Source organism: Hyla sarda, chromosome 1 (genome assembly GCF_029499605.1).
Source record: "Hyla sarda isolate aHylSar1 chromosome 1, aHylSar1.hap1, whole genome shotgun sequence".
Lineage (NCBI taxonomy): Eukaryota > Metazoa > Chordata > Amphibia > Anura > Hylidae > Hyla > Hyla sarda.
The window spans coordinates 392,013,272-392,034,186 of NC_079189.1; the positions used below are offsets into that span (position 1 = coordinate 392,013,272).

The following is a 20,915-nucleotide window of genomic DNA, read 5'->3' on the forward strand; positions in this document are numbered from 1 at the left end:
ACTGGCCAGCAGCACACTCCACAGTGTGGTCAGAAGCTGACCCAGTAGGAAAACAGAAATATAAAAACACAGAACTTCATACAAACAGATACAAGAGAAAACACAGTGGCCCTCATTTACTATTCTAAACCCGACTTGTTCTGTCAGGTTTTTTTGGCGCATCTTTGTCTGCGACATGTCGCAGACATCGTGCGCCAGTCTGCGACACGATGCAACATTTTTTCCTGACGGACCCGATATGGATTCTCCCAAACCCGAAAAAGGGGCGTAACCCGACATTTCTGAGCTTTCCCACGTATTTATAAAGGTTTCCAACTCGAATTTGTTGAATTGTTGTGGATTTTTTCCCGACAGCTCAGAGGAGTTGGAAACCAAAACCAACAAAACCCAGTGCGACAAACAGGATGCGACATAATAATAAATGCCAGGGTAAAAAAGCAGTCGGGTAAGAAAGCAAGATAGACTTACAACCCGATTTTCTAAGTAAATGAGGGCCAGTGTGAACAGACACAGATCAAAAAGAAAATACAAATCCTAAAACCGACTAAATAAACACAGCTTAAAATCTACTAAGAGCATGTCCCATACAATTGGCTAAAACAAAAAAATGCAAAGTGCATGCTAAAACAGAGATAGTAGATTAAAAGTTCAAACAAAGAGCGTTTCACCCAAAGCTCCAAAGCAGCATGGCAGCAGCAAGATGTAATCACCAAGGGGGACATGTATCAATGTTGGTGTAGGTAGACATTTTTTGTAGATCATTTTGGTTGGTCTAAATTTGGTGCGATTGCACCAAATTTACCATACTTGTGCAAGGCACATAATAAATTTTGTGCTAAGTTCTAAATTTCCACACAGTTCTATTTGTACACCAGATCTACACCTCACAGGAAAAGCGGACACAGGGATTTTACTGTATAGCTTTGTGGCTCGGATTCCATTAAAGTTTTTTGTCCACCAGCAAAAATGCCAGAAAACTATCACCGTTTTTTCTTATGTTTCTTCTTGCATTTTTGCTCGTGTGTGGAAACAATCATTTTAGTACGCTGTGGTGATTTTTTTTGACTGGCTACAGGTACCGCTCTGTGGGTCAGATGCAGAGCGCCAGGTCCACAGAGTGTAAGGACGTAAGGAGTGATGCATAGCATATACATATACAGGGTGCAGAGCATCACTACTTACCTCCGCCAGCTGTATAGTATACCGGGGTGCATAGTGTACTCTTGTATACTATACAGGAGCCCAGCAAGGAAAAAGTTAACCCAAGTTGCTGCTGAGCAATTCTGGGTTAAGTCTTTGTGTGTTATCCTGTATATACACCCATCTATAGATGACTGTATATACAGGATACATTAGGTAGACGTCAACAATTGGAGGCTCCCTGTTACACTGCAGAATGGGCGCACTCCCCATACTCATTCTCATTTCAGATACGTGAATGCGGAGGACTACGTCAGATTCAATGGGGCAATGACCAGAGTTTTTTTTATGTCAATAAAAGGGGTTAATGGGGGCTGTGGGGGAGTGTTTTTTTTTTAAATAAAAAATGTTTTCAATATGTCGTGTTTTTTTTATAATTGAATTTTCAGGCTTAGTAGTGGAAGCCATCTTGTTGATGGAATCCATTACCAAGCCGGGGCTTAGCGTTAGCCACAAACCAGCTAGTGTTAACCCCCAATTATTACCCCAGTACCCCCTGCCCTAGGGGTGCCGAGAAGATCCGGTACCAACAGGCCTGGAGCGTCAACAATAGCGCTCCTAGGCCTAGGTGGTAACAGGCTGGCATTATTTAGGCTGGGGAGGGCCAGTAACAATGGTCATCGCCCACCCTGGTAATGTCAGGCTGTTGCTGCTTGGTTGGTATCTGGCTGATACTGAAAATATGGGGAACCCTGTTTAATTAATTTATTAAAAAAAAAAAGAAAAACCACATAGGGTTCCCCGTATTTTCATTCTCAGCCAGATACCAACCAAGCAGCAACAGCCTGACGTTACCAGGGTGGGTGGGGACCATTGTTACTGGCCCTCCCCAGCCTAAATAACACCAGCCTGTTACCACCTAGGCCCAGAAGCGCCATATTTGATGCTCCGGGTGTGTTGGTACCGGCTCATCCTGGCACCCCTTGTGGCGGTGGGTACCAGGGTAATAATTGGGGGTTAGCGCTAGCTGTTTTTGGTGCTAACGCTAAGCCCTGGTTTAGTAATGGATTCCGTCTACAAGACAGCTTCCACTACTAAGCCTGAAAATTCAATTATAAAAAAGTCGACACATTGAAAAAAAAAAATATTTAAAAAAAACAATCCCCCACAGCCCTTGTTAACCCTTTAATTGACATAAAAAACGCTGTATATCGTTGCAGTTCACCGAATCTGATGTAGTTCTCCACATTCACGTATCTGCAATGAGAAAAAAAGAAAGACACGAAAAATGGGTTAGTACATTTTTTGTGCTTTCCCCTGGGTAGAGCGCACAGGGAGCAAACAGGGAGCCTCTAATAGTTGCTAAACTACAACTCCCATCATGAGGGTTGTAGTTAAACAACAGCTGGAGTCTCCCTGTTTGGGAACAGAAAGCCTCTGTTCCCATTATGCAAAACGCATGAGAACAGAGCCATACTTACCACCCTGGCTTCAGTCTGGACTGTGTAGCTCTGCCCATAATGATGTCATCACTAGGAGGCGGAGTAGTAAAGGTGGCAGGGGATCTCAGGAGTGAGACCCAGTGCGATCTGTCCCTCTGCCGATCTGTCCCTTGGACTACTACTCCCATCATGGACATACTCCGGCTCCTGTATATACTGTGATAATTAATAATCCCCACCAGATCACAGGAGCTCTGATTGGTGAATAGCTATTCACCAATCAGAGCTCCCATGTTCCGGGGGCGGGTATTATGAATTAATAAGTAAAAAAATGCGGGTCTCTGGAGAATGAGCTGCTGTGATCTGCACCTCAGCCCCTGGACTATAAGTCCCATCATGGACGGAGTCTGTCCATGATGGGAGTAATAGTAGAGTCCCGCAGCTGGGGGATGCAGGAGCCGTCCCTCAGCACTGTAGTACTACAACTACTGCCATCATGGGACAGATTCTATCCCATGATGGGAGTAGTTCTAGTATTGCAGTGCTGAAGGCTGGTTCCTGCATCGTCCAGCTTCCAACACTTTTCTACGTGTCCTTTCTACCACTCGTCGATTTATTTTTTTTAAAAGCACAATTGCGCAAATTTTTTGGGCGCAAATGATACATACCAGTCCACTGAATAAAGTGGTGTACGGTACACCAAACAGGTGACAACTTTAGAAAATCATCCACCCAAAAAAATGCAGCACAAATGCAAAAAAAGCGCAATTGCGCAAAATTTGTAGACTTGACAAGCAGTCTAAAGGCAATGATACATGACCCCCCAAGAGCTCCATGCAGCATGCCCAGCATCTTAGCAAGTCAGGATATAATGAAGTCAATCACCAGCCCAGAGGCAAGACTGGGCTGACATAGACACACCCTAGGAGCAATTGGCTAGCAAGTCAAAAGGCTATTAACTATTTCCTGACCAGGGAACATAAAACTGTTCACACACAACCAAACCAATAGCTGTGTGTGAACACAGGCCAATACACACATGACACATGCTTTGGAAAAAAATTTTTTTAATTAACTGGTGCCAAAAAGTTAAACAGGTTTGTAAATTACTTCTATTTAAAAAATGAAATCCTTCCAGTACTTATCAGCTGCTGTATGCTCCAAAAGAAGTTGTATAGTCTTTTCTGTCTGACCACAGTGCTGTCTGCTGACACCTCTGTCCATTTCAGGAACAGAGCAGGAGATGTTTGGTTTGGGGATTTGCTTCTACTCTGGAAGGTTCTTGACACTGATTGAGGTGTCAGCAGAGAGCACTGTGGTCAGACAGAAAAGGAATATACAACTTCCTCTGTAGCATACAGCAGCTGATAAGTACTGGAAGGATTAAGATTTTTAAATAGAAGTAAAATACAAATCTGTTTTAACTTACTGGGACTAGTTGATTTGACAAAAATTGTTTCCCGTCAGAGTATCCATTCAACTAGGGACCCTGTTCCTGAGATCAGTAAGGACCCCTACCGACTAGACGTTCAACAACTATCTGCAGCATGTTACTTAAAAAGTTGCATTTGTAACTAAATATGACAACTATGTCAGAGGAACAATAATGTGAGGGGAGCCCTTTGCACAGTTAAAGGGGTACTCCACCCCTAGACATCTTATCCCCTATCCAAAGGATAGGGGATAAGATGTCAGATCGCCCGGGACCTCGGCTGTGGCACCCCGCTATCATTACTGCACAGAGCAGACTCGCTCTGTGCGTAATGACCAGCGATACAGGGGCCGGAGCATTGTGATGTCACGGCTCTCCCCCATGTGACGTCACAACCCACCCCCTTAATGCAAGTCTATGGCAGCGGGCTGCTGCAGGGAGATCGTGGCGAGTCCCAGCGGCAGGCCCCCCGCGATCAGACATCTTATCCCCTATCCTTTCGATAGGGGATAAGATGTTTTTTGTATTATGTCAAATTAGTTCACAGACTATTTGAGAGGACACTATTTGAATAAAAAAGGGTTAGGGAAGATATATGAAAAGATACGAGAAATTAGAAATAGAGCGACGTATTGGAGAAGATTAGGAATAAATGGGATGGAGAGTGTGGAGAATTCCCCCTGGGAATCATGGGAGAACTGTTAAAGGAACACTTAGATTATATTATACCCCCAAGAAAATAAATAAAATACGTTTTAAGTAGAGATCTGCCTTCCCTAAATGTAGTGATGAGGAGGTGGATATGGCCCATATGATTTATTAGAATATTGGTCTAAAGTTAGTGAATTAGTGAGCCAGGTAGTAGGGAATGGTTAATTTGAGATTAATTGGGAGTAATAGGAAGACAACTGATCATCAGGTTAATCTCCTATGCAAAAGTTGTGATAGAGAGAAATTGGTTTGGGTCAGGTCCTCCGTCAGTGCAAGAATAGCAAGCGCTAGTGGAAAAAGTTAAGAGGTATTAGAGGTCAATAGCCGTAAAATCGTGAAAAGCAACAAAAAGATTTTTGGAAATTTGGGAATCAAGGTCTTTAAGATATAATCAGATACATAGCCAGTCTATAAGCAGAGGTAATAAACTAACGGAGAAGGAGAAGCAAATGGTGGGAAATATAAGTGTAAATTACAAGATATTATAGGGTTTGGTCCCTGTAAATTGAAGGTCCCGTTCCGGCTCCTTTTCTCCATGGAGGGGGGTAGGGGGTAGGGCGGGAGGGGAGGGATAAATACGTGATAGGATTTTAAGTGAGTGGAATGTTTTAAGTTTGTTAAAAAGCATAATATAAAATAATAATAATAGGGCGAAATGTGAGGGGGAAAAAAAGCTAATAAAGAGTTTTCCATTACCATATGATAAACCATCAATCATCTGGTGCCTGTACTCCCCCGATCAGCTGTTTGGCGCTTGCACTACACAGTGAACAGGGCCAGTAGCTTTGTTTACTGTATAGTGACTGGGCATGTTTCAGTAGTTCAGGCACTCAATAAGTTGGCATGTAGACACACTGCCCGTATCCTCCTCATGCCTACTCAGGCTTTATTAGCACCCTAAGTGCCCGGCTTTGCATGGAGTGCTCAGCACTAAGGTGTCAATCTAACCCGAGTGGGCAAAAGGAGAGCACACGCAGTGTGACTACATGCCACTGAAGACCCCTCATGCCACTGTTCACAGTAGCTTCCAGAACTTATGGTCTAATAGGAAGCAGACAGGTTCCCTTTTTTGACATGAGTTGTGGTTAACCACGTTTTGGAGTCCTACACACAGCATATACATTCGGAAAATGATTCCCAATAAGACTACCTTCAGCCCAGTTAAGTCTAGGGGCCTGTTAGCAACATCTCATGCTGCACATCAGCATCCCTTTTTGACAAGATGCAGAAGTGTAGCCCAACAGAGGGCATAAAACATGATGGGAAAGCAGCTTAACATAGTGACTGGCTGAGTGACCAATTCCTGTCAGATCAACACATCACAGGAGGCAGTGGTGAGTGGTGAGGACTGGGAGCCATGGGATCAGATCAGGTAAGTTTTCTCTTTTTATATAACCCTTGAAAGTCAGTTTCACATTTTTCCTGGAGTTGGAATACCCATTTAAAAGTTCTAAACACCTCTGCTCTGATTATTATTATTTTTTATTGTTTATTCTTGACTTGCTTCCTGAATGAAAAATGAAGCAACTTTAAATCATATTCTTTAGAAATTTCTAGCAATTTCCTATTGCTAGATAAGTCCGTAATAGGAAAAAAACGTACTTACCTAGTCATGCTGCCTGACAGTTCCCCACTCTATTCTCTTTATTCTGCTTCCAAAAGGAGTGGATTGGTGCAGGAACTGAACACTCAGCCAATCACTGGCCAAGATGGAACACCGCTGCGACCAGTGATTGGCTGAGTCAGCAGAATCATCTCGTAAGCTTGACAAAGAGAGAAAAGCAGGTGGGATCGGGTGGAGCCAAACAGGAGCTGCGGGGAAGCGTCCTATTTCCCACACACACTCCCACCCTCTGCCAGCATATATTAGTTTTTGTAAAACAGTGGACAATCCCTTTAAATCGGCACTATCATTAAAACTAATTTTTGCTATTGCACTCCATATGGTAAATAAAAAAGAAAAAAAAATGAAGTTTTCTATGTTTCATTTGTGTTTAAAAAAAAGCTGGTGCTAGGTATCTCCCTACCCCCCCCCCCCCCTCTCTTGCACATTCCCCCCCCATCGTGTGTAGCCTTAGCCAATCAGAGCTAATCTCACACACTGAACTGCTCTGGGCTGTGAAGGGGAGGAAGTTCTCCCCTGTATGGCTTCAGATGATGTAACGCCTGCTGGGGAACTCCCTTTCCCAATCTGTGAATCTGACAAACTGAGCAGAAAATACAGAGCAATATCAAGGTGGAAAACTAACAAATAATAAAATAAAGGCAGGGGGTGGTTGATGGATGATGGGGGCAGTGAACTGGGTGGATTATAACATTTTACAAGATCATGACAGGTATTCTTAAACTGTACAAGTGGAGAACTTAAAAAGGCACAGTGATTAAAATTATTTTTTATGCATATGATACAGCAGGTAAAAGAACTAAGATTTGTAATTTACTCGCAGTAAAAAAAATAAAAATAAAATTTGTCACTTTCATGGCCTTACAAATCTTGCCACTAGGGGTTTCCCTTCTGGTCCAGATCACATTTCGTTAAAAGCACAGACTTTGGTCTCCTTCTGGACTGAGACCAGGAAAGGAGACCAAACTCAGGAAGTGTGGTATGGCCATAGGCAGTGAATATCACTCGCTCTCTGCCTGTGTAGGAAACAGGGAGAGCTATTCACTGCCTATGGCCAGACCACACTTCCTGAGTTTTGTCTCCTGCCAGTCCAGCAGGAGACCAAAGTCTGTGCTTCTGAGCAGACGAAATGCAGTCTGGACCAGAAGGGAGACCCCTAGTGACCAGATATATAAGGCCATGAAAGTGACATAAAAATAAAAAATGTTTACAGCCAACCTAATGTGGGGGGGGGAACATATTGCCAACCTAATGTGGGGGGAACTATACTGCCAACCTAATGTGGGGGGGAACTATACTGCCAACCTAATGTGGGGGAAACTATGCTGCCAACCTAATGTGGGGGAAACTATGCTGCCAACCTAATGTGGGGGAAACTATGCTGCCAACCTAATGTGGGGGAAACTATGCTGCCAACCTAATGTGGGGGGTAACTATGCTGCCAACCTAATGTGGGGGGTAACTATGCTGCCAACCTAATGTGGGGGGTAACTATGCTGCCAACCTAATGTGGGGGGTAACTATGCTGCCAACCTAATGTGGGGGGTAACTATGCTGCCAACCTAATGTGGGGGGTAACTATGCTGCCAACCTAATGTGGGGGGTAACTATGCTGCCAACCTAATGTGGGGGAACTATACTGCCAACCTAATGTGGGGGAACTATACTGCCAACCTAATGTGGGGGGGAACTATACTGCCAACCTAATGTGGGGGGGAACTATACTGCCAACCTAATGTGGGGGGGAACTATACTGCCAACCTAATGTGGGGGGGAACTATACTGCCAACCTAATGTGGGGGGGAACTATACTGCCAACCTAATGTGGGGGGGAACTATACTGCCAACCTAATGTGGGGGGGAACTATACTGCCAACCTAATGTGGGGGGGAACTATACTGCCAACCTAATGTGGGGGGGAACTATACTGCCTACCTAATGTGGGGGGGAACTATACTGCCAACCTAATGTGGAGGAATGATTCTCCCTGCCTAATGTGGGGGGAACTGTGCTGCCAACGTAATGTGGGGGGAACTGTGCTGCCAACCTAATGTGGGGGGAACTGTGCTGCCAACCTAATGTGGGGGGAACTGTGCTGCCAACGTAATGTGGGGGGAACTGTGCTGCCAACGTAATGTGGGGGGAACTGTGCTGCCAACCTAATGTGGGGGGAACTGTGCTGCCAACGTAATGTGGGGGGAACTGTGCTGCCAACGTAATGTGGGCGGGAACTGTGCTGCCAACGTAATGTGGGCGGGAACTGTGCTGCCAACGTAATGTGGGCGGGAACTGTGCTGCCAACGTAATGTGGGGAGAACTGTGCTGCCAACTTAATGTGGGGAGAACTGTGCTGCCAACTTAATGTGTGGGGGGAAACTATGCTGCGTACTTAAAGGGGAAGTCCACTGCCCCCGCGCTGAGAATATTTTGTTCCGAACGCTGGGTGTGGGGGGTCGACACGCCCCCCCCCCCCCCCCAATAGACTTGCATTGAGGGAGTGTGGCATGACGTCAAGAGGGGCGTGAGATAATGCCACACCCCTCAATGCAAATCTATGGGAGTGGGCGGGTCAGCCACCACACGATACTCTGATTGTGCCCCTCCCGAGACTAGATTCTGGATCTGCCCCTGCTGTATGGAGGCATTGACAGAATAGTAAGGGGGTGACTGATTGGTCAGTTTTATTATTAGCCAGATGCAATCAATCATGGCTCCATGTAAATGGTGACATAGTGCATTCTGTCATGCGTTTTCCTGAAAATGTGCTGTATTTATTTATATATATATATATATATATATAAAACCAGCCTTACATGGAGGACCAAGTGATGCAAAAGCCACAGCACACTGCACCACAAGGCGTTACATGGGACTTGTGAACCGCGGCCAGTGCTGGGGACAGGGCACAGAAGTGCACAATAAAACGCAGCAGGTGAGCGGTGACGCAGCCTGTGACGTCATGCCGTTACCTTGCTCCTCTCCATCCAGGTATTTGACCCTCAGTTCGTCCTCGCTTTTCACCTCTGAGCTGAACTGGCGCCCCCCAGCGGCGCAGGTCACGCGTATCAGCAGCTGCCCCTTCCCCCTCCGGTCCAGAGAGCGGGGGAGCTGCCACCAGGCGGCGTGTGCAGCTCGTGATACCCCACTGCAGATAGCCAGTGCCCTCAAGCCAGCCAGAGCCGCCATGCTGAGTGACGTCACGACCGGCCGGTCCGCCGTCTCCACACACTCACTGCTGCTGTGGATGTGTTTCTATAGAGCTGTTCATAAAGTTGGTTTAAAAAGAACAAGAGAAAAAAAAAAACTGGCGCGTCTTTGAAGATGTTGAAGCGGCAGGTGCTGGCAGAGAGGTGTATTATAGCAGTGTTTCCCAACTAGTGTGCCTCCAGCTGTTGCAAGACTACAACTCCCAGCATGCCCGGACAGCCAAAGGCTGTCCGGGCATGCTGGGAGTTGTAGTCTTGCAACAGCTGGAGGCACACTAGTTGGGAAACACTGTTATATTGAGGGCTGCATATGCCCTGCAAAACAGCTGTGACTACGACTGGACAAACAATATGTCACCCCAAGATTTATAACGTTCAGGGACCGTGTAACAGGTAAAGTCGCCATCTAGCCTTAGCCTAATAGTGTCACCTATTGTACTTCATGTAGTAATAGTGCCCGCATATACCATAACAGTGCTTCCAATCAAGGGCTTGTTCACACGAAGGAAATTCATTGAATTCCTCAGCGGATTTGCACTGTTCAAAATAAACATAAAAAACTAATCTGGTATGGACGCTAATGCCTTATGTATGACGCAAATGTTTGGGAATAAATGCAGTCCCATTGACAGGTGATAGATTCCACCGGAAGACTGAATGAAGTGTGAACTGGACAACGAAATTCCAATGGAAATCAATGAGAGGCTGCTGCAAGTGTAATCCCTGCAGAATATCCTTGTGTGTATTCCGCTCTGATTCTCCGTAGTGTGAACAGGGACTCGTAGTTCTCATTTTATTCCTTACTCAGTACTAGTTCTTTTCTTAACCCCTTAAAATGTACCCATCAGATCCAACCAAATTTATATATATATATATATATATATATATATATATATATATATATATATATATATATATAAAATCACTCAGTACCTAATCCTGACCATGTACATCTAGCACCTTTTATTTATTTTTTTATTACATGTTTAATTTAGCTCACTAGTCTGAATTCCTCTCAAAGGGAGGGGAGTGGCCTCACTGTAGGTCTCCGCCCCCTCCCTCCGTACGCTGTCTGCTCACATCTCCCCTAGCATTAGCAAAACTACAACTCCCAGCTTGTCCTCACTGACAGTAGCAGGACACAAGCTGACAGTGGGAGGATTTTTCCTCCAGCTGTGAGCCCTGCACTCACAGCTGTCAATCAAGGAAATGTGTCCATGATATAGGTGATGACACATGGACACAGCAGGACTAGTATGTGTCCAAGCAGGCAGGGGGGGCAGTTGTGTGACTGGCTTTTTTAGTATGAAATACTGAAAATTTTCTAATGAAAGCAACTGCAAAACCTATTGGTTATACATGCTGAACAACATATCAAAAGTTTTAGTATCTGACAGTGCCCATTTAAGGATGAAGCCAATTTTGACCTTAAAGGGGTTCTCCGGTGCTTACACATCTTTTCCCCTATCCAAAGGATAGGGGATAAGATACCTGTTTGTGGGAGTCCCGCAGCTGGGGACCCCCGGGATCTTGTATGCGGCACCCCGTTTGTAATCAGTCCCCGGAGCGTGTTCGCTCCGGGTCTGATTACAGGCGACCACCGGGCCGGCGGCGTGTGACGTCACGCTCCGCCCCTCAATGCAAGCCTACGGGAGGGGGTGTGATAGTAAAAGGAGAAAAAGTCCCCCAAAATTTGTAACACAATTGACCCGAATTGACTGACAATTTGCGGCAATCGCCTACATGGGGGGGGGGGGGTTTGAATCTGGTCCCCAGGGGTTTGCACTGGATGTCTGCTGAATGATTTCAGCAGGCATCCTGTTCCGTTCACCTCCCGGTTACCGTCAGTGAACGGAAATGTCCACCGTGTACAGGTATGCCCTGGGTCCTGGACGGGATTAACCCCTTCTATATTAAAAGTTCACATCACCCCCTTTTTACTTTTTCCATATAAAAAAACTTAAACATATTTGGTATTGGCGGGTGCGTAATTGTCCAACCTATTTAAATACATTATATATCCCGTAGGTCAATGGTGTTAACGTAAAAAAATTCCAAACCACTATAAAGTAAAAAGTGATCAAAAAGTTTGAACAAAACCAATATACACAGCAGATTACAATGCAAAAAATGAGCCCTCATACAGCCCAGTATACGGAAAAATGTTTATAGCAGTCAGAAAATGGCAATAAAAAAAAGTTTATAAGTTTTTCTAAATTAGTAAAACATGATGGAAACTGAACAAATTTGGTATTGCTGTAATCAGAGCGACCAAAACTATTAAAATAACATGTTTTTACCACAAGCTGAATGGCGTAAAGAAAAAAAAAATTTTGCAAAATAATTTTTTTTTTTTTTCATTTCACCTCACATATCATTTTTATTATTACCTTATTCACATACTATTTTGGTTGAAATTATTTAGCATACCAGGACAAGTGGATTTCATGAGGGACAAGTAAATTGTGCTCTGTATTAGTCCCTTGGACAAGTTTTTATTTATTTATTTATTTTTTATTTGCTTTGTTCTTTTCTCCTGCACTATATGCCATATATGTAAAGACAGGCAGTTCTAAAGATAGTTTTTTTCACAGTGTATCTTCTAGTTACAGTGTAGGATGGGAAAGTCCAGCCATTTAAAGGGGTACTCCGGCTCTTGGACATCTTATCCCTTGTCCAAAGGATAGGGGATAAGATGCCCGCCGCTGGGGACCCCCGTGATCTTGCACGCCGCACCCCATTAAAATAAGTCCCCGGAGCGTGTTCGCTCCGGGTCTGATTACTGCCGATCACGGGGTCGGAGCGTTGTGCCAGCTGTCACGCCCCCTCCCATAGGCTTGCATTGAAGGGGTGGAGTGTGACGTCACACGGGGCGGAGCCTTGACGTGACAACACTCCGGTCCCGTGATCGGCAGTAATCAGACCCGGAGCGAACACGCTCCGGGGACTGATTTTAACGGGGTGCGGCGTGCAAGATCACGGGGGTCCCCAGCGGCAGGACCCCCGCGATCAGGCATCTCATCCCCTATCCTTTGGATAGGGGATAAGATGTCTAAGCGCCGGTGTACCCCTTTAACCGGACTATATATAAATCGGGACTACCCCCGCCTTACATAGACAATGCCATCTTGCTCAACACAGTTACTTAGACTCACATCTAAGAACATATATGCAAATAGTACATTACCATAGAATAAACAGCTATGTTCACATTGTAAAGAACCCCTTGAGAATGTTATCTGACACTAGTTCACATCTGTTCAGCTATATCAGATTCAATTTCAATGATGATATCTTAAAGTATGGAGAGCATTGTGCCACCTCATCATCCTGTAATGTTCTACTTCTGCTTTCTGCACATGTTTTCCTACTGAATCACCTGGGCTAGCTGAAATCCCTTGGGTTTTCTAAATACTGTACACAAGTTCAAGCTAGGTTATTACATCTTGAAAGTGAACATGAGAAGGGAATGTGCTATCTTCCTGTAAAATGAAGACCAGCTGAAAAAGTGCTGTGTTCTTCTTTACTGAGAGGTCTGTAGAATTCTTTGTAGGACAGCGATTCCCAAAGATATTAACATGTGGGAACTCAGCAAAATTGTTGTCATGCACAGGAAAGACTTGTTTCATTTCTACGTCCAAAAAGCTTGGGGTTGGTAGAGTAAACCATTGTATAATTTTATATATTATGAAATAGAATACAGAAATTGGAGCTCAGAGTCGTGAATATTAGGATAATGTATGTTTATTTCAGTATATAATGTATAAAGTTAGTATACTTGTGAACTGTGAATCACAGGGCCCTTATGAATCAACAGAAACACAAAATATGTAAACATATGTTTAGCTGCTGAAGAGAGGTCCTAAGGAGGACCTTAAACACGTCCAGCTTCAACCACAAACAATCCAAGTGCCACATCAACCTTTTCCACAAGAATACAACGGAGAACCGCTGCAGTATCCACGGACTGAGCCCACTGCTGCCGCTGCACATCTGAAACGGCCGAGTCTCTAGCAGCGCACCCTCTGCCCAGGGACTGCCCGGCGATCAGCACAATCAACAGAAGGTACCCGTTCTGACTACACTTTTAAAGCGCTGTTCTTATTGAACTTAACACTGCCGCTGCACAATTGGGAGGCGGCTGTGTCTCCAACAGCGAGCCCTCTGCTTAGAGGATCCAGATTTGTTACATTCTAAAGTCAATTGATACAATTGCCACTAACTAACTTTGCACAAATCGCTGCATTCTTTATTCAAGACATTTACTATTTATTTTAACTGGATACAAAATAATTATGGAAATAGCGAACCAAGACTATCAGAGAAATCACTGCATTTTTACAAATCGCTAAACTATTGCTTTCATTCCTATAGATGTGTGGACACTTATTTAAAGGGGTTCCCCGGTGCTTACACATCTTATCCCCTATCCAAAGGATAGGGGATAAGATGCCTGACCGTGGGAGTCCCGCAGCTGGGGACCCCCATGATCTTGCACGCGGCACCCCGTTTGTAATCAGTCCCCTGAGCGTGTTCGCTCCGGGTCTGATTACAGGCGATCACAGGGCGGGCAGCGTGTGACGTCACGCCTGCGCCCCCATGTGACGTCACGCTCCGCCCCTCAATGCAAGCCTACGGGAGGGGGCGTGATAGCTGATTACAAACGGGGTGCCGCCTGCAAGATCACGGGGGTCCCCAGCGGCGGGACTCCCGTGGTCAGGCATCTTATCCCCTATCCTTTGGATAGGGGATAAGATGTGTAAGCACCGGAGAACCCCTTTTAAAGGATTATTTTATGTGTTTTAAAAGCCATATTTTATTGTAATAACCCTTTTTATTTGCCATGATTTTAATTTTATTGTATTAACCATTGATTCACAGTTCACAAGTATACTAACTTTATACATTATATACTGAAATGACCATACGTTATCCTAATATTCACGACTCTGAGCCCCATCTGTATTCTATTTCACTTTTTTTGACACCGTGGGTATAGGTGTTATTTGGACAGCTTGAGTCTCAGGTTGCCAGGTCAATAGGAGCCTCTCTACCACTCTCTTTTTTTCTTGTTTAACCCCTTCCCGCTATAGGACGTATGCATACGTCCAATCATCCGACATGTTCGCGCATTTGGATATATGCATACGTCCTAGCGATCTCTGGCACTGCTGCGGGCAGTGCAGGAGATCGGGGACGGGACCTGACTGTTAATCACAGCCGGAGTCCTGCCGGAGCCACGATCGCGCAGGTACCAGCAGCATTAACCCCCTAGATGTCGTGATCAATCCTGATCACGGCATCTATGGTGTTGACAGGGGGAACGCTCTCCCCCTGTTCTCCAACGGCGGCGGCATGATACGATCACGGGTCGCCGTTGGTTGCTATGGTAGCAGTAGGTCAGATCATGACCTCCTGTATGCCTGCTACGGAAGCCTGTTAGATCCAGCCAGAGGCTGGATCGCACAGGCTGTAGTGTCTGCAGCTCATCAGTTCATACTGTGCTGCAGTACAAACGTAAAATAAAAAGTTCTTCAATAAAAGTATGAAGTGTAAAAAAAAATTAAAAAAAATGCCCCTTTCCCAATAAAAGACCTGTATTATCACCAAAAAAGATCAAAAACACAAATCATATACATAATAGGTATTGCCCCGTCCATAATGACGTGTACTATAAAACTATAATGTAAATTATCCCGCACAGTGAACGCCGTAAAAAAAATCATCAAAAAAAGCACAAAATTCATAAATTTTGGTACAAATAGCGGAATAAAAAAAGATCAAAAGGTAGCACAAATATTATACCAATAAAAAGTAGAGCTAATCCCGCAAAAAATAAGCCCTTACTCAATGGCGTCGGACGAAAAATTAAAAAGTTACGGCTGTTGGAAAATGAATGGCAGAAAAATAATTTTGCTCAGAAAAGGAAAAAGAACAGAAAAGAAAGCTATATAAAATGGGTATCGCCATAATCGTAATGACCCACAGAATAAATATAACATCACTTTTACCGCACAGTGTACACCATAAAAAAAATGCCAGAAATTTTTCAGTTTTTCACAATATTTTGAGGTTTTTCACAAAAAATGCATGTGTCAACAAAAATGCACCAGTTATATAAAGTACAATATGTCATGAAAAAACTATCTCAGAATCGCTCTGCTCAGAAAAAGCGTTCTAAAGTTATTACCATTTAAAGAGAGACATGTAAAATTTTAAATTTAAAAAAAAAGAGCCTGGTCATTGATGTAAAAAATGGGTCCATCCTTAAGGGGTTAATTTTATATATTGCCTGCTGTAAGGGTTAATTCACACATGATGGCAATGCTGAACATTTTACCTATGGTTAAAGTGGATGAAATTGTATACATTTTCTGCACAGAACTTGACTTACAATGTATATTATAATTCCTTCCAGCCCTGTGGGACCTTTTGTAGGCATGAGTTTTCATGCTTGTATAGCGCTCAAGTAGCTCACCAGTACAGTACCAACTGTAAGACGCAGCTGACAACCTGCTGCAACATCCAGGATTAGGGTGCGTTCACACGTGCGTATTTTCTGCTGCAGATTTGCTGTAGCAGACTTTGCTGTCCATTGAAGTTAATGGGCAGTAAAATATGCAACAAAAATACGCACGTGTGAATTTACCCTTAGGGTACGTTCACTCGTGCATATCTTTGCTGCAGATTTGCTGCCCATTGACTTCAGTGGGCAACAGAATCTGCGACAGTCGATCTGCAGCAGAAATTATGCATGTGTGACCCTACCCTTAGAGTTAGCTCTGATACTAGCCATTGAGGCCCTTAGATGCCACAGTCAATACCAAAAACGGCATCTAAGGAGTTTGACTAAGAGTGCGCCATTTCTCAGTTAACTGGCATTCCAGGGGTCATGACGGGTTGCCATGACAGCAGGAAACGTCAGATGTTAAGGGAGAATCTAATAGGATAATCATTACTAGAATATTCTGCACTACAAAAATATACATAAGTTCTCCAGTGTATTATGTATGCAATGGAAAGATCATGTTTAGAGATGAGCAAAGTTACAGTGATTCGATTAGTCACGAACTTCTCGGCTCGGCAGTTGCTGACTTTAGCCTGCATAAATTAGTTCAGTTTCAGGATACAAGTGGATACAGTCCTAGGAGAGAGTCTCCAGCCCACCGGAGCACCTGAAAACTGAGCTAATTTATGCAGGCTAAAGTCAGCAACTGCCGAGCCGAGAAGTTCGTGACGAATCGAATTACTGTAACTTTGCTCATCTCTAATCACGTTGCCTTGCCCCATTTTTAAATGTTGTCAAAAAATGGAGAAACATGTTTAAATAAAAAAATGCTTAATTACAGGAAAAAAGTATGCAAACTGTTGGATTTGTAATACTATAAACTGATATTGTTTATCCAGTACAAAGTGTAGCAGGGTGATCTTGCAAAAATTGGTCCCCCTGTGAACATGTGCAGCATTTGTAACCGGGGGGTTCGTGGTCTAGCACAGTTTAAGAGGTTGTTGAGGGGTACATGTAGTGTCTGGGGATGTACCTGTGAGGTTGACTACAGTAATGAGGCTCCAGAGAGCCTTTCACCATACGGGATCATTAACATTTCATACACTGCTCAAAATTATAAAGGTAACACTAAAATAACACATCCTAGATCTGAATGAATTAACTAATCCTATGAAATACTTTGGTCTTGTTAGGCTATGCACTCCGGCCACACACGCTGTCCGTGAGCGCATGGTCCCCTTACTTTCTGCTCCCGACGGGACTGGGACTCACATCGCGGGACACGCCCGCATGCAAGCCCCAGTCCGTCACTCTCCGGGTGTTTCTACTGCCTCTGCCTCCGCCTCTCTGCTCCGGTGCGTGTGTCCCCATCCCTTAGGACGTGCGCGCACCGGAGCTTAAAGATTTAAAGGGCCAGTACACTCATTAGTGTAATCCACCTGTGGCTTGTTTATAAATTCCTCCACCCTCCTCAGTTCTCTGCCGGCTCTTTGTTGCCTTGTGCCCTATAGAAAGCGTTCCATTGTATTGCCTTGCCGTGTACCAGATCTCCTGCTTTTGTGAGTTGACCTTGCTCCTCTGCCGCTTGCCTACCAAACTCCTGCTACGTCCCGACTACGCTACTGTGCTGCCTGCCCTGACCTTCTGCTATCCATACTACAAGTTGCCTCATCCCTCCTGTGCCTCGCATCTCCTCAGGCTGGGTGGTTGAGCCGTGCCAGGGGTAGTGACCTGGGTGTCGCCTGCAGCTTCATATGCATAGCAATGATCCATATAATCGGCGATCTACTTCTCTGGTCTGCTAGAAGGAAGACCAGACACGAAGACCACGGAAGAGCATCGGAGGCAGGTGAGGGGATCCGATCAGCCATTAAAAGCACTGCATTGCCACAGATGTTGGTAATAATTTACTGCATCCCTAACTATTTTGGTTAACCACATTGGTTCTTCTATTTCTAACATCCTTATTTCCAGGATGGTTTTGAAAATGTCCCATTTAGCTTGTGTACCTTTATTACTGAGGACGTGGGGGTAGATCACTCAAAACCTCTCCAAAGGAAAAGTTGCTGAGTTACCCATAGCAACCAATCAATCTCTTCTTTCATTTTTGAAAAGGCCTCTGAATAATAAAAGAAGTGATCTGATTGGTTGCTATGGGCAACTCAGCAACTTTTCTTCTGGACAGGTTTTTAGAAATCTCCCTAAAAGTTCCAATTTCTGTCACTAAGATCCTCTCTTAGTTGGTGAAAGTTAGCTTTCCTGAAGTTCAACGTTTTTGTAGCCCCACTAGTAGACATCTTATTATAGGATAAATGAAGACTTACTATGTTGAGGTCACTATTACCAAGGTGACCCCTACCTCTACTTCAGATACTATGTCTGGCTTACTTAGTTCAGTGAAGAAGAAAGGGGAGGAGAATAAATGGAGAAGGAGGCATTATTCTCTAATTAGATATTTTTTTATATTTCTTATGTTCCCTTGTATTATTGATTGATGCAAAGTTTGTTGAGAGCCTGGTGCCTACATAAGTAAACAGTGCATGTGTTTGTCTTTTCACTTTACACTTTGAAAAACCTTTTGCCAAAGAACTAGATGTATCTTCTTAAATAGTCGTATGTATTTGTATGCGTGTACGTATATACGCTGAACATAGAACACAAACATAATTATATACATACAAATTTTTCTCTTAGGTTAACACTCCCTTGAACATGTCTGGTTTGTTTCCTGAAGCTGCAACCAAAATGATGATTTAAACATAATCTTAATAATATCAACTGCTTACAGCATGAGTCAGAGTCTTGGGAGAGAGTTAAGGTTTCCGTACAGCATGCCGATTGGTTGGTCAACTTAAGTCATTTTATTCTCTATTGCCAAGTCAGCAATGTAAAGGAGAAAGGAAGCTTTGTTTCATAAAACTAGACATGTGTCTTCTAAACATTGCCTCTAGTTTAACAAATAACCTATTGTTTTCAAAACTATGATTTTACCTGATTTTGTTGAAAAAGATGTATGAAAGTGTTATGTTTGCTTCGTCATTTTTAATTGGTCAAATAGTCTACATGAAGCACACAGTTTATTTTATTTTATTGTTATAACACTAGCAGGTAATAATTGAAGTCAGTTTCACAATGTAACCTTATTTTTAATGTGTCTGTAACGGCTACTGATGCAATGCAGTAGTCGGCTGCTTTTTCCACATGAACCCCTAGATGACATTGGGCATAAATGTACATCAGGGAATTTACGTACCAGGATGTAAATATACGCACGCCCTGGGTGCAGGAGCTGCGCTACTGTCAGTAGCCGGACACTCACCACTAATTATCTGCAATCCGGCCACACTCTGTCATTAACTTTTAGACACCGTGATCAATGCCAATCACAGCATCTAAAGTATCAAGTCACAGATATCAGTTAACTCAGGGAGCTCACTGGCCTTCTGCAACGTGATCACAGGGGTCCAATGAGCTATAGTGGCGGTGAAGGTTCCCCTTTACTTGTCTCCAGTTACCTGATCACTGTGGAGTGTCAATCAGACTGATTGGACCCTTCTTTTCCAATTTTAGAAAAAATTTATAAAATAATTTATAAACAAAATAATATAAATAAATATTAGATATTGTCATGCATGTAATTGTAATAATCCTGCATGGTAAACTGTATAAACATGAAAACAATTATTTATATATATAAATATATAAACAAAAAATCCTCCATTCAAGGAAACAGCACCAGTCACTGGGTCCGGGTTAGATGCAGGTTAAGAAATCTTTATTGCATTAGAGCATAAGGTGCAATGTTTCGGCGTACAAGCATGCTTGAAAAAGGCTTGTACGCCGAAACGTTGCGCCTTATGCTCTAATGCAATAAAGATTTCTTAACCTGCATCTAACCCGGACCCAGTGACTGGTGCTGTTTCCTTGAATGGAGGATTGTTTGTATATCCTGCCTGGCAAGCTGGGGGATACTTGCACAGCACTGATGGCCTTCCTGTGCTGAAACTTTTCAACTAATCTTTATACAGTGGTCCCTCAAGTTACAATATTAATCGGTTCCAGGACGACCATTGTATGTTGAAATCATTGTATGTTGAGACCAGAACTCTATGGAAACCTGATAATTGGTTCTGAAGCCACCAAAATGTCATCCAAAAATAGGAAAAAATTAGGATTAAAAGAAAACTAAGTAGGTAACTAACATAGATAAAGCAAGTCCTTACATGTAAAAGTAAGACAGATCTGATGGGAGCTGTAATCACTGTCTATGTAGAGGACAGAAGCTTCTTCAGGGCCCTGTACAGTACACACAGTGTCCCAAAAAAGTTAAATGGACCCGCCCTCACCTGGTGTCCAAAGGAGCAGCTATCCCTGGCACAGAAGTACCCCCCTGTACTGGAAGGAGGCGCTACCAGACAGTCAGTGCATATGCTTCAGTAATACAGGGGTTTTACCAGTGAATGCCCATTTTGATTGGTCGGTTCTTCCAGCCATTGACACGTTTCACAGATCTGGACTGTCCATAGCACTGTATGCTGAGTCTGGTTTCAAGTTACAATGGTCCAGAAAAGACCATTGTATGTTGAGGCCATTGTAAGTCGAGGGATCACTGTGTGTATGTATGTATATATGTTGCTATATATATATATATATATATATATATATATATATATATATATATATATTGAAAGTCCATAAAAAGCAGCACATCCAGTGTAGTGAAATGGGTGCAGGCCAATTGAACCTCGGTGCTCCGGTTCTACTGGATAAGTAATGGATAAAGGCAGCACACCACAGTAGTATAATCCAAAAAGCTGTGAATTTATTCCATGATGTAAGTAACTCACATCAT

At 43.6% G+C, this 20,915-nt stretch overlaps 1 protein-coding gene across 2 annotated transcripts in view; it reads right to left on the minus strand.

The window, feature by feature from the left end:
* Positions 1 to 20,915, minus strand: part of AUH (AU RNA binding methylglutaconyl-CoA hydratase) — a 221,297-nt gene that overhangs the window by 195,568 nt on the left and 4,814 nt on the right. The window contains exon 1 of one of the 2 annotated variants that reach the window (XM_056525604.1): positions 9,319 to 9,591. The exons of the other annotated variant lie outside the window; for it this stretch is intronic. Coding sequence (XP_056381579.1) covers positions 9,319 to 9,535 — 217 coding nt within the window. The 5' untranslated portion in view covers positions 9,536 to 9,591. Of the gene's footprint in view, positions 1 to 9,318; positions 9,592 to 20,915 lie in introns of those variants that run through there. 2 annotated transcript variants of the gene reach the window in all.